Source organism: Branchiostoma lanceolatum, chromosome 4 (genome assembly GCF_035083965.1).
Source record: "Branchiostoma lanceolatum isolate klBraLanc5 chromosome 4, klBraLanc5.hap2, whole genome shotgun sequence".
NCBI classification, from domain to species: domain Eukaryota; kingdom Metazoa; phylum Chordata; class Leptocardii; order Amphioxiformes; family Branchiostomatidae; genus Branchiostoma; species Branchiostoma lanceolatum.
In genome coordinates this window covers 17,658,179-17,668,770 of record NC_089725.1, presented here as the reverse complement: position 1 = coordinate 17,668,770, position 10,592 = coordinate 17,658,179, and the positions used below count along the sequence as shown (strand labels likewise).

Below are 10,592 nucleotides of genomic sequence, written 5' to 3'. Positions count from 1 at the left end.
ATGCTGAATCTTGATTATGAGCAAATTCATGAAAATACAAAAGAAAGGAAACTAAGGAAATAACCAATCAACTGAAATAAGGTTTATCATGTATGTATCAATTCCAATTCAATTCTAATCATTTTGCTGTTTGAGCTCTTTATTTATCCTGATTTATCCTATTTCATGAAAGTTGCCTATTTACTATGATGGTTGATTGAGGGAGCTGAGAACAGCAGTTTTTCAAACTTCCATCATATGAGTGTATTTTAATATTGATAAATGGTACTAGTAACCATTCCTGGCTATGCGTTACCACCGTGACCGCTGGTGGACCATCCCCTGTGAGGAAGTAGCACGTTCCTAATTCAATATTCATGAGCCTCACGTGAGCCCTGCCCATCATCCAAGCGCCGTTGTTCCAGCGTTGACATTTGTGGCAGAGCTGGCATAGTTTGACGAAGACTGACGTCCGGGTAAGCTGCCAGTCAATGTCTCTTCCCTCACAACGCAGAATAATTTAGGGGCTCGCCCAAATGCGCTTCATTCTCATTTGCCAGTGAATCTGCAAGGGTCTTGGGGGCTCATCGCGTCGTAAACGCGGGAGATGTTTACAAATAATCTTGCAGATTTACATCGCTAGTGTAACATCGGTCATCGGAGGGTTGGGGTACTTTAGTGTTTCGTCGCCTTGTGTTTTAGCCATCTTTAGAGTTTGGGCCGCGTTTGGTATTCAGAGCTTGTAGGAAGGTTTTGAAGTGGACAGAGCGCGATGTGATATCAGAGCCGGGGTGACAGCGGTGCGTCCCGGGCACACCAGGCTGTACGGACCGGGGGCTGCATTTTATCTGAAATAATTAGCTGAACCTCAAACATTATAATGTAGCGACTGCTGAAGTGTGGCCAGCGGTGCCTAATCAGGGGGTGAGGTAGACATCAAAGGGAGGGGCTGGCGGCAAATATTTAGTAGCCATGAGCATCAAGAACGGCGCCGACTGTATCGCTGAGTATGGCGATTATTGTAAGGGGGGGTGGGGGGGGGGCTGTTTGGTGCTTGCCGCCGAGCACCAGGGCATCAAACCTCTTACACAGCGCTTTTGCGTCTTATTATTTACACCATTTGCAGAATATAACAAAGGATGTTTAACCTTATCGATATAACCATAACAGTTTTCGCAATGTATTTGTTGGATCGCTGATGTCTGTCATTTCCATGGGGATTGTGCATTTTTTAATAGGTGAGGCTCAGGGTGCAGGGTGGGCTGGAAAAATTCTGGTATCATACCCCCTCCCCTGCATTTTAGATTCATACAAACCACCTCCTATGCATATTAGGCAAAACAATGCCTAAAGATCACAGTGTAATTTGCGTAATTATTTTTGTAATCAGCACCCCATTATCCAAGAAAAACAAAAGTTTATTTTTTTAAACCATTCCAGGCAACCCAGGTTAATGTTAACACTAACAGTTGAATATGAAGTGTGCACAGAAAGCTATTGATATCATAATGTAATTTGTAAGGAGAGGACAAAAAGTTTTTCGTGAAGCATAGCAGCTCCATTTCTCTCACTCATCTTCGCCGAATTAAGTCGACGTCGTAGGTAGTCCTGAATTTAGCATAAGACGTTATGCATCTGCAGGCCCTCTGTAAAACTAAAAGCATTGTTTTCAAAGCAAAGTCGCTTGCAAAAACAGGTTATTGGAGAAACTGAAATGTGTTTGAAATGCACCACTGAAGTACATTAAATTGTATAACTTGATGATTTCAAATAATTAGTCAAAAGTAATGGTAGTAGGCAACATGAATGTAATAAGCTAGCATGACTTCAGATGGAAATGAGTAAATGGTGGATTAAGTTTGGTCATATGCACTTCATCATGCACTTCACTTGGTCATGCACATCTCAAAAGACCATTATTGTGATGCATGTTGTAGACACATCTCATAGCCCAGCCACTTCAGTCAAAACAAAGAATCTAAACAAGAACCTGAATATGCAGTCACTCTCTTATTGGGCAAACACAATTTTGATGGGCTTAAAATGCCCACCTGCAATTTGCAGGAAATATCTGAGATTGCAGAAAAATCTTAACAACAACATGTATTTGGCAAGTTAGAAGAATGTAGGCTGGATTACAACATTTCAGGGGTATGATTTCTTGTAACTTTTGACTCTCCTTTTTGGCGACGCCTCAGGGGCGAGCCAAATTTTTACTATATTGTGTGCAGATTGCAAGAATTCTAGGAATTGTACAGGAATGTGAAAGTCCATGGGATGATAACTCAAGAATGCCTGGATGTATTGTCTTCATATTTTGTAGGTGGGTAGGTCTGTGGGAGACCTTGTAATGATTGGATTTTGGGCCCCCTAGCGACTTTCTATGGTACTGCAGGGGAACTTTCACTTTTCAAATCTCATCTTCTGAACATGCTATAGTCATGATTTTTAAGTGATGGATAGCTCTTTGTTAGGAAAATATGTCCTGTAGATTTGGACCCCCTAGCGGCTTTTTTTGGAACTGCAGGAGCTGATTTTGACTCAAACTTTGGAAGAGAATAACACAAGAAGGGGATGACGGATCATCATAATTTTTGGTGTGTAGATAGCTTAAGTGATGATTTACATATTCATATGCCAATTATGCAAATCAATATCTGATTTGCATAATTAATGAGGACAGTTAATAAATCAGCTGCATTCTATCATAAAACACAGACTCTCAAACACATGACATATGTAACTGAGAAAGAGATAAATATCGATAGATATCAATTATGCAAATTGATACTTAATTTGCATAATTAATGACAAAATACTATAAATCCATAGTGGTAAACGATGGGGATTTCATTTTTGCACCATTTGGAAGTTAAGTAAATGTGGCCACTATTAGACACAAATCTTGCATAGAGGGCCTAATTTACATAATTTATGAGGAAATGGTACGATATCATTTTTGGTGAAAACAAGATTTTCATACATTGGACAACTTGTTTTATTTTGGTAGAGAATGTGATCGACTGATATGATTTATGCCGAAATTATGCGAGGTCCTTATTTGCATGTTGGCTAAAAACAAAAACGTTAACAGAGACCACTGTCGCCATGGCAACATCTTTTTATGTTGCCAATCTTGTTTCAATCTCTTCCGAAGGCTACATTTATGAAAACTTATTTGCATAATGCCAGCACAAATTTTGACAAAATAATAAGATATATAAGTTGTGTATTTTGTACATTCCTGGTGAACTGAAGTTATGTGCAATAGAACTGGGCATATAACTATAAAAATCATGTTTAAACCTCAACCTTTCATCATGCAACTTTCTGTGTTGGATTAAGGACAAGTATGGCAAATGAATGTGTTATCATAGCATCACCTTGACATAGAATACCATCAGGTGATTGTGAAGGTGAACTAAATGGTGTGCATGGTTTTGCCTGACTAAATCTGAAAGAGTTTAACAGACATCTGGGATGTTTACATAACCTTACAGTTACACATATTCTCCATATCACCTCACTCATACCTATCAACTATGCACATATTGATTCAGACCATCTTGGGAGTTCTTTGACCTTACATGGCTTCATTCTTGCATCATGCATGTCACGTCTGGTGTTTTACCATAACAGTAACAATCATGGAAGACTTTAAAATGGCTCTTGAACATATTTGAACAGACTTGTATATAGGATGGGGGATCTAATCTCCAAGCAGATCTCCTGGTGGCAGAATTATTATATGGCCCACTGGACACTTTTGCCTATATAACGATTCTGCCACTGGAAGATCTTAAGGAGAGAAAAATAACCAAGGTCTGCACAGATGAGGGCGAGAGATGATTGGATAGCACGTATGCAGTATGTGGTGAGCTAGAGCAAGATATATGAACATTGGACAAGATGTGCATACCGGTTGTAACATTAGTAATCCTATCTCTGCCTGGAACAGTAAAAGTGACAGAAGCCCTACACTGGAATATTATTCCGAACATAACATGTTGTTTTCATCGCTCTTCTATTACTTTGAAACTTGAAGAGCACTGTCATTCTCAGTTCACTTAATGAAAATATGATGAGCCAAATCCACCAATAATTCTGACTATTTGTTTTGATTTCGCAGTAGGGAGAAAACGAAGTGTTCGCGGTGGTTTTTAGTTTGCGTTTGAGACAATAGCAGACAAGAGGGTAGGGGGGCAAAAATATCACGGTGGTTTTAAAGTTCGTGGCTTACCGCAAAAACCGCGAACATGAAACCACTGCAAACATTTCGAAATTTTCTGCATTTACAATACTTCCACACGCTAGCAATAATGAGTTCTATCAAATGGGACTTAAAATGATAATTAAGTTCACAAGTTGCTGTGTACAATGTTCAGTAGCTCTATTCTTCTGCTTTTACATAACATGGCTTCATTTGGGAAACTGGTGCTTGAAGATATTGAAAAATTAATTTCTTGCTTTTCACAGTTTTCTGATGGTTGCAACCATGACGACTTCTCGGCCTGACGTCAGTCTATTGAACAATGAGGCAGCTAACGTTACCTTTCCTGTCACAACGGTGGGCTCATTGGGTACAGATAGGAAGATAACATTTGGAGACCAGCAACAAGCACCCATCACACCACAAACAGCTCCCCCTGCTGCAGCAGTAGAGCCCAAGCAAACTGCAGGCGATGCTCCAGTCAATTTGGATGGAGACAAGCGTGCAGTGTACAGGTCAGTATTTCCTTGCATACAAAGTCATGTTTCGTAACAGTTTGTGCCACACTTTTTAAAAGTATTCCTCTTTTTTTTATATCATTACCCAGTATACCCACCCAAAACATTTCCCAATTGGCAAAACATTGTGGGATAGTTGGAAATCTGATGAAAAGGATGTATTTCAGGTGTCTTAAGTTGATTTTGTTAAGGTGGCTTCCCTCTCTGTTGTAGGCATCCTCTCTTCCCCTTGCTGGCTTTGCTGTTTGAGAAATGTGAGCAGGCAACCCAGACAACAGAGTGTCCATCTTCTGCAAGTTTTGATGTGGATATTGAGGCCTTTGTTCGACACCAAGAAGCAGACAGGAAGCCATTCTTCAGTGATGACCCAGAGTTGGACAGTCTGGTCGGTTAACACATTTTGTATTCTTGTCTACACCCTTGTATCTAAAAAAGTGGATGTCTGGTTCAGGCATTTTCTATTGATACTGAACTGTATCTGTATGTAAGGCAGATATTTGTTTGATGTAGTTAGAAATATCTGCATATACTTGTAGCATGAGTAAACAAGATATCAATATGATGAGTAGGAACCAGATCAGCATTTGTAAACACTTGAAATTCAGTTGTGCATGCCCATGGAAGTTGTAGTTAATTAAGTGTACATGTATTTCCATCCCTGACTCCATGCAGATGGTGAAGGCCATCCAGGTGTTGAGAATCCACCTGTTGGAGCTGGAGAAGGTGAACGAGCTGTGTAAGGACTTCTGTAACCGCTACATCACCTGTCTGAAGGGGAAGATGCAGAGTGAAAACCTATTGAGGACAGACCTGGCATCCTTTCCAGGCGCACAACAGCCTCAGGTGCAGCCGCAAACACAAGTACACACTCAACAGGTGATACACAGTCACAGTCGACAGGGCATTTACTAAGTGGTACAGTGCTCCAAAACCCTTCATCAAATGGTACTTTTGAATGAAGTTCATGATAGATATGGATAGCTTGATGATATTATACAGATTTCCTGGTAATCAGTAGATAAAAAAGCAAAACCCTTAGATATATGGTGCACGCAAGCAAATACAAACTTTGTAGATACATTCTTTGTACTAATAACTGATTCTGTCATGTCAATGTTTTTGTAGGATGGCCAGATGACAGTGCAGCCACAGGTTCTGGTCACAGCCGTGACAAACGGCTCCACCTTGAACACTGGGATGGTACTGCAGACTGGCATGGCACAGGGTGGGCAGACTGTCAGCCTGGCTGCAGTCAACCAAGGTGCCATGGTTGTGGCAGGTGAGATGTGTGGATTGTAATAATGGAGGATGAAATGTTTTTCTTTGTATTAATTATCTTCCTTAGTAGGTACCATGTGATTTTATAGGAAGAGAATTGTGTAAGTGCTAACTTTTCGCTCCAAAATTTTATTTCAGGATTAATATTTTAGGTTCACTGTCATTGAGTATCGCTGTAAAGTGGTCAGTAGAAGGCGTCACAGGCCATTATATGATCTAATAAATCAACCTCTATGAACTTCATTTCAGAGTGTACTATTGAGTTAGAAAGCTCCAAAACAGTTTGCAATGCTGTTTTTTCTTGAATTATTGAACGGCTTTATTCACTTTTTTAAGATGGCACGCTGTACCAGCCTGTGACTATGGTGGCATCCCCAGCTGTTGTTGCACATGGTGTACAACAGTCCTTACCAGCAACTGTACAGCTGCAGCCGGTAGCCCAGGCTATTCAGCAACAGCCACAGGTGATAGCCACCAGCACAGCACACATCATCTCTGGCAGCACCCCGCTGTCACAGGTAACAACAGCACTGCAGATGTGCATGTTTGTTCTTGTTGTGATAGCATTGTATGGGCATGTCAAGAGAATGATGTGATTTGATTATTGTATATATTTTCTGCATGTAAAAAATCATTTACATTGATTTACAATTTTAGGAGTATCTGTCTGATATTCTATGGGGTCATTGTAAAAGAGTAACCTTTAGTACCTGCAAAGTAGGATACTTTGTTTCAATTTGTCTTTAACATACCTGATTTGCTGTCCACAATCCTTTACATCATTATGGTCAAATATTATAGTCCGGTTTCAGACTGTTTTGAGAAATCTAGTTTGAGAACTTGTATTTCAATGAAATTGTTGACATGTTTGCACTATGACCACAGATAGGTGTGCAGGCTCAACAAGGTGTCCCACAGCAGCTGGCCTGCCCCCCCACCCCTACTGCCACCAATCCTGTGGCATCAGCACAGAGTCCCCAGGACTCCCCTGGCTCAGAGGACGACTTGAAAAGGCGAAACGGGAAGCGGGGCATCCTCCCAAAGCAGGCGACAGACGTCATGAGGTCCTGGTTATTTCAGCATATCGTGGTAAGATGATTCTTGCTCATCTAAACCAGAACTTGCCAAATTTTTCAATTACCAGATGTAATTGCAGCTTACTTACAAACTTTGTATGCATACTAGTGTATGAGAGGGAGTTAGCAATTGTGCTGTTGTGCTTATGTTTACAGAATATAGATCAATGTAGTATCTAGGCAACTGAATTGTAACAACTGGAATGTAGCACAGTAATTGACAATTTTTGTATTTCCTCTTTCTGGACTGCCTTATATGGTTGTTCATGATAACTCATGTGGGACAATGATAGCAGTGATATAATTTTAGTATTTGTTTCCCATTTACAGCACCCATATCCCACAGAGGATGAAAAGCGAGCAATTGCCAACCAGACCAACCTGACACTTTTACAAGTCAATAACTGGTTAGTTCCTGTAGCTACTATTCCGGCTTGATGGTGTATATAATCATAACTTGTAACAGTTTAACTGGTTCATGTTTTATTGAAACTAGATATGTCATTATCCAATGAACAGGTTGAAAGTTCTTATTAAGTTTATGTACAATCTCATACCTCTGTGATTAATAACTAATACACTTACAGCAATTCAGTTATTCTTGCCAATCTATAGTCCAAGCTAACAGCAGTGTTTTGACAGGTTCATAAATGCCCGTAGAAGAATACTGCAGCCCATGCTTGATGCAACAAATCCAGACCTTTTGCCCAAAGCTAAGAAGGCCAAACCCCAACACCGACCTACACAGAGGTTCTGGCCAGACTCCCTCATCACGTCCATCCCTCAACAGCAAGATCAACAGTTACCCACAGGAGAACAAACACCAGGTAGGTTCATCTCCTTGATAACCTGTTTGAAATATTGTCAGTAATGTTGTCCACCATTCCCTCAGTCTATGTTTGACAGTTTATTGAGTGGAGAATTCTTTGTTTATGAGGTGAGGAATTGGGTATACTTGTGAAACAGAGTATTCTGTGTACCTTCCAGGTGACCTGTTGGATGCAGTGAGTACAGAGGCAGAACAAGTGGATGGTCTACAGAACAACCACTCTGTCACAACTTCAACTGTCGCAGAACAGAGCAATGTCCTCTCTCAGGTAAGCCACAAATCTGATACTTTACACAACCCTATGCACCATTTGGCTTCATGTTGAAAGACGCAGCAGTACACACATCAGCAAATTTTTCTTCACACCCTTCTCTTTTTCATAATCTGTCACCATAAGAGTGTTGCTTGTTTGTTTCTGTCCTCTATCTGTTTATATGTTTGTGTTTGTATTATAACTTTTGGACCGTACTGATGATAAACAGGTTTAGTAGTTATCCCTTGGGTAAACATTTCTGGTATCGATAACTTTCCCATTCTGAAGGTCTCTATTCCTCTGCTTGTTTACTGTAGATGCTGATAGGTCATAGGTCATCATCTCCATCCCTACAAGACATGGCGTCTAACGGGGAGGAGACTTTGTTGGAAAGGGAGTCTGGGTCCGATGGTCTGCCCTCGGGAGGCTTGAGTAGTCTGGACGTGGATAATGCCACTGCTCCAGAGCTATCGAACTAACAAACTTTTCTTATGTACAGCCATGTGTAAATAAATATTAGTGTATCTAAAGATATTTACTGATACATGTAGTGGAAAGTCCTGGTAACAATTGATAAACCATTAACACTTCAAGACACCTCTGCTGTCTCATTTTGCCTACAGACCTGTGACCTCCTGTCTTTATGCTCCATGTTGATCTTTTCTTTTTGTCTATTGAAATTCTTGTCTCTACTTCCACTGAATTATATGACTGTTCTGTCAAAAAGTTTTGCAGCAGTGTATTGAGAAAGGGCATTAATGTTGCCCTGCCCTTGTCTGCATTACTGTTACTAGTGTTAGTAGAGTATCTCAGGAATGACACATGTAGGTTCTCGTCATTTAAACTGCTGAAGGTAGTTGGTATGGAGCTTATACTCCAGTCAGTGTGATGTAATGAATGATCGGACATTGAACCACTTTTGCCAAGTACATGTAGTACATACATGTATATGATTTGCACTTTGCCAAACTTTTGATACAAATTTCAGTGTTCGTCCATAATAGGAACTATCTTTTGTAAGTTTATAATGTATAACGCACACTTAGCAATAACAGAATCATTCGACAAGCAATTTAAATTCATGTCAGAAGTAATGATAGAATTATAGATGTTGGTAAATTGGAAGTTGAAAATGAAAAAAAAAATTAAGTACCAATAGAAACATTCGTTATTTTGGACCTTTTTGTGTAGGATGTCTACTAAGGTATAAAAATGTTGCAAGGTAAGAAATGCTGATTTCAGTATTGTTGCTGAGGCATTTATGCATACATGCTTTTTTGCATGACCTGTATTCTGAGAATATGTTGGATAAGCATGTTGTTACATACAGATAGAGGTCACAGGTCATTGAAGTAAGATTGTGAAGAGACAAATGTCTCTAACAATACTGTGTCCAACAATGTGAAGCATGCAATGCTCCTCTCAAGTGAAAAAGTATGATTTGAGACAACAATTTTAATATGAAGGTGAACATTTGTAGACCCATGACAGTGTATTCCATTATGTTGTTATTTAGTTGCGTTATTATTAAGTTTTATGTACTGTTTTGTTAGGTTTACCTTCAGTTAAGAAAATGCCATATTACTAAATCTGCCAACCACGCTTGTACAGCTCTAACAAAAAGCAGTGAAACTCTCATAAAATGAGTGTACAATGTATATGTATTATTGTTATCATTGAATTTTAGGTAGGTTTTGACAAAAAAGTATAACATTATATGTAACATAATAACTGATACAACTAGGCTATATTCTGGCCACTGTAATTAAGTATAATGTTTTTTTTGTTGAGAATAAAAAAAAATATTTCATACAAAACAGTATGGCAAAGCTATCTTGTATTCCTGAGTTAAACACACAATATATTCAAAGTTATATTTCACATGCAACTGTCAATGACACGGTCGTCAGGCGATCCTACCTGCGGTCGGGCTGATACTTTGGGCGATACGGAATACACCGCATTGTATTTTATTTATGTCATACCCATCCGAGAAAACATGCATTTCAATGCGAAATCCGCCAGAAGTTGAGAAAGGTTGGTGTCTTCAAACAAAATATTGCAACAGCTGCAGTTCCAATGACCGAATCCAGTATTCGAATTTTTGACAGCGGCGCACTCTAAATGCATTCTACATATTCCTTGGAAGCTCATGTGATAAAAGTAGAAGCCTGTATGATAACGCAAGTTATAACCCAGTCCGGAACACCCGTATCAATTTTTTTTGCAGCCCAGGTATGACATAAAGATCTTAACTACCCATTGCTGAGGCTACATCTGTAGGTCTCTAGTAAACAGCTATAATCAGTATCAACTGAGACAGAGAATTTGTGATGGTGACTAAGACAGGCATGAGCAAATGGGCATAACAAACAGCTAATGGTTGTGCCTAATAAACTGAAAGCTTATTTAGAGTAATGCAGTTAGAAGGTATATGCTATCCACGGGG

At 39.6% G+C, this 10,592-nt stretch overlaps 1 protein-coding gene across 3 annotated transcripts; it reads left to right on the top strand.

Annotated features, from left to right (window-relative positions):
- The first annotated feature begins 343 nt into the window (after positions 1 to 343).
- Positions 344 to 9,965, top strand: LOC136433011 (homeobox protein PKNOX2-like). 3 transcript variants are annotated; one of them, XM_066424754.1, is made up of 11 exons: positions 344 to 455; positions 4,456 to 4,704; positions 4,921 to 5,092; positions 5,380 to 5,583; positions 5,833 to 5,986; positions 6,322 to 6,503; positions 6,871 to 7,074; positions 7,392 to 7,468; positions 7,704 to 7,888; positions 8,049 to 8,158; positions 8,461 to 9,965. In XM_066424754.1, the coding sequence occupies exons 2-11, from the start codon at positions 4,463 to 4,465 to the stop codon at positions 8,620 to 8,622; spliced, it is 1,692 nt and encodes a 563-aa protein (XP_066280851.1). In that variant the 5' UTR covers positions 344 to 455; positions 4,456 to 4,462; the 3' UTR covers positions 8,623 to 9,965. The 3 variants fall into 3 exon arrangements, with proteins under 3 accessions (XP_066280851.1, XP_066280852.1, XP_066280850.1); XM_066424755.1 differs by lacking the exon at positions 344 to 455 and adding an exon at positions 1,570 to 3,853 and having other exon boundaries at positions 5,380 to 5,550; XM_066424753.1 differs by lacking the exon at positions 344 to 455 and adding an exon at positions 1,571 to 3,853.
- The last annotated feature ends 627 nt before the right edge of the window (positions 9,966 to 10,592 follow it).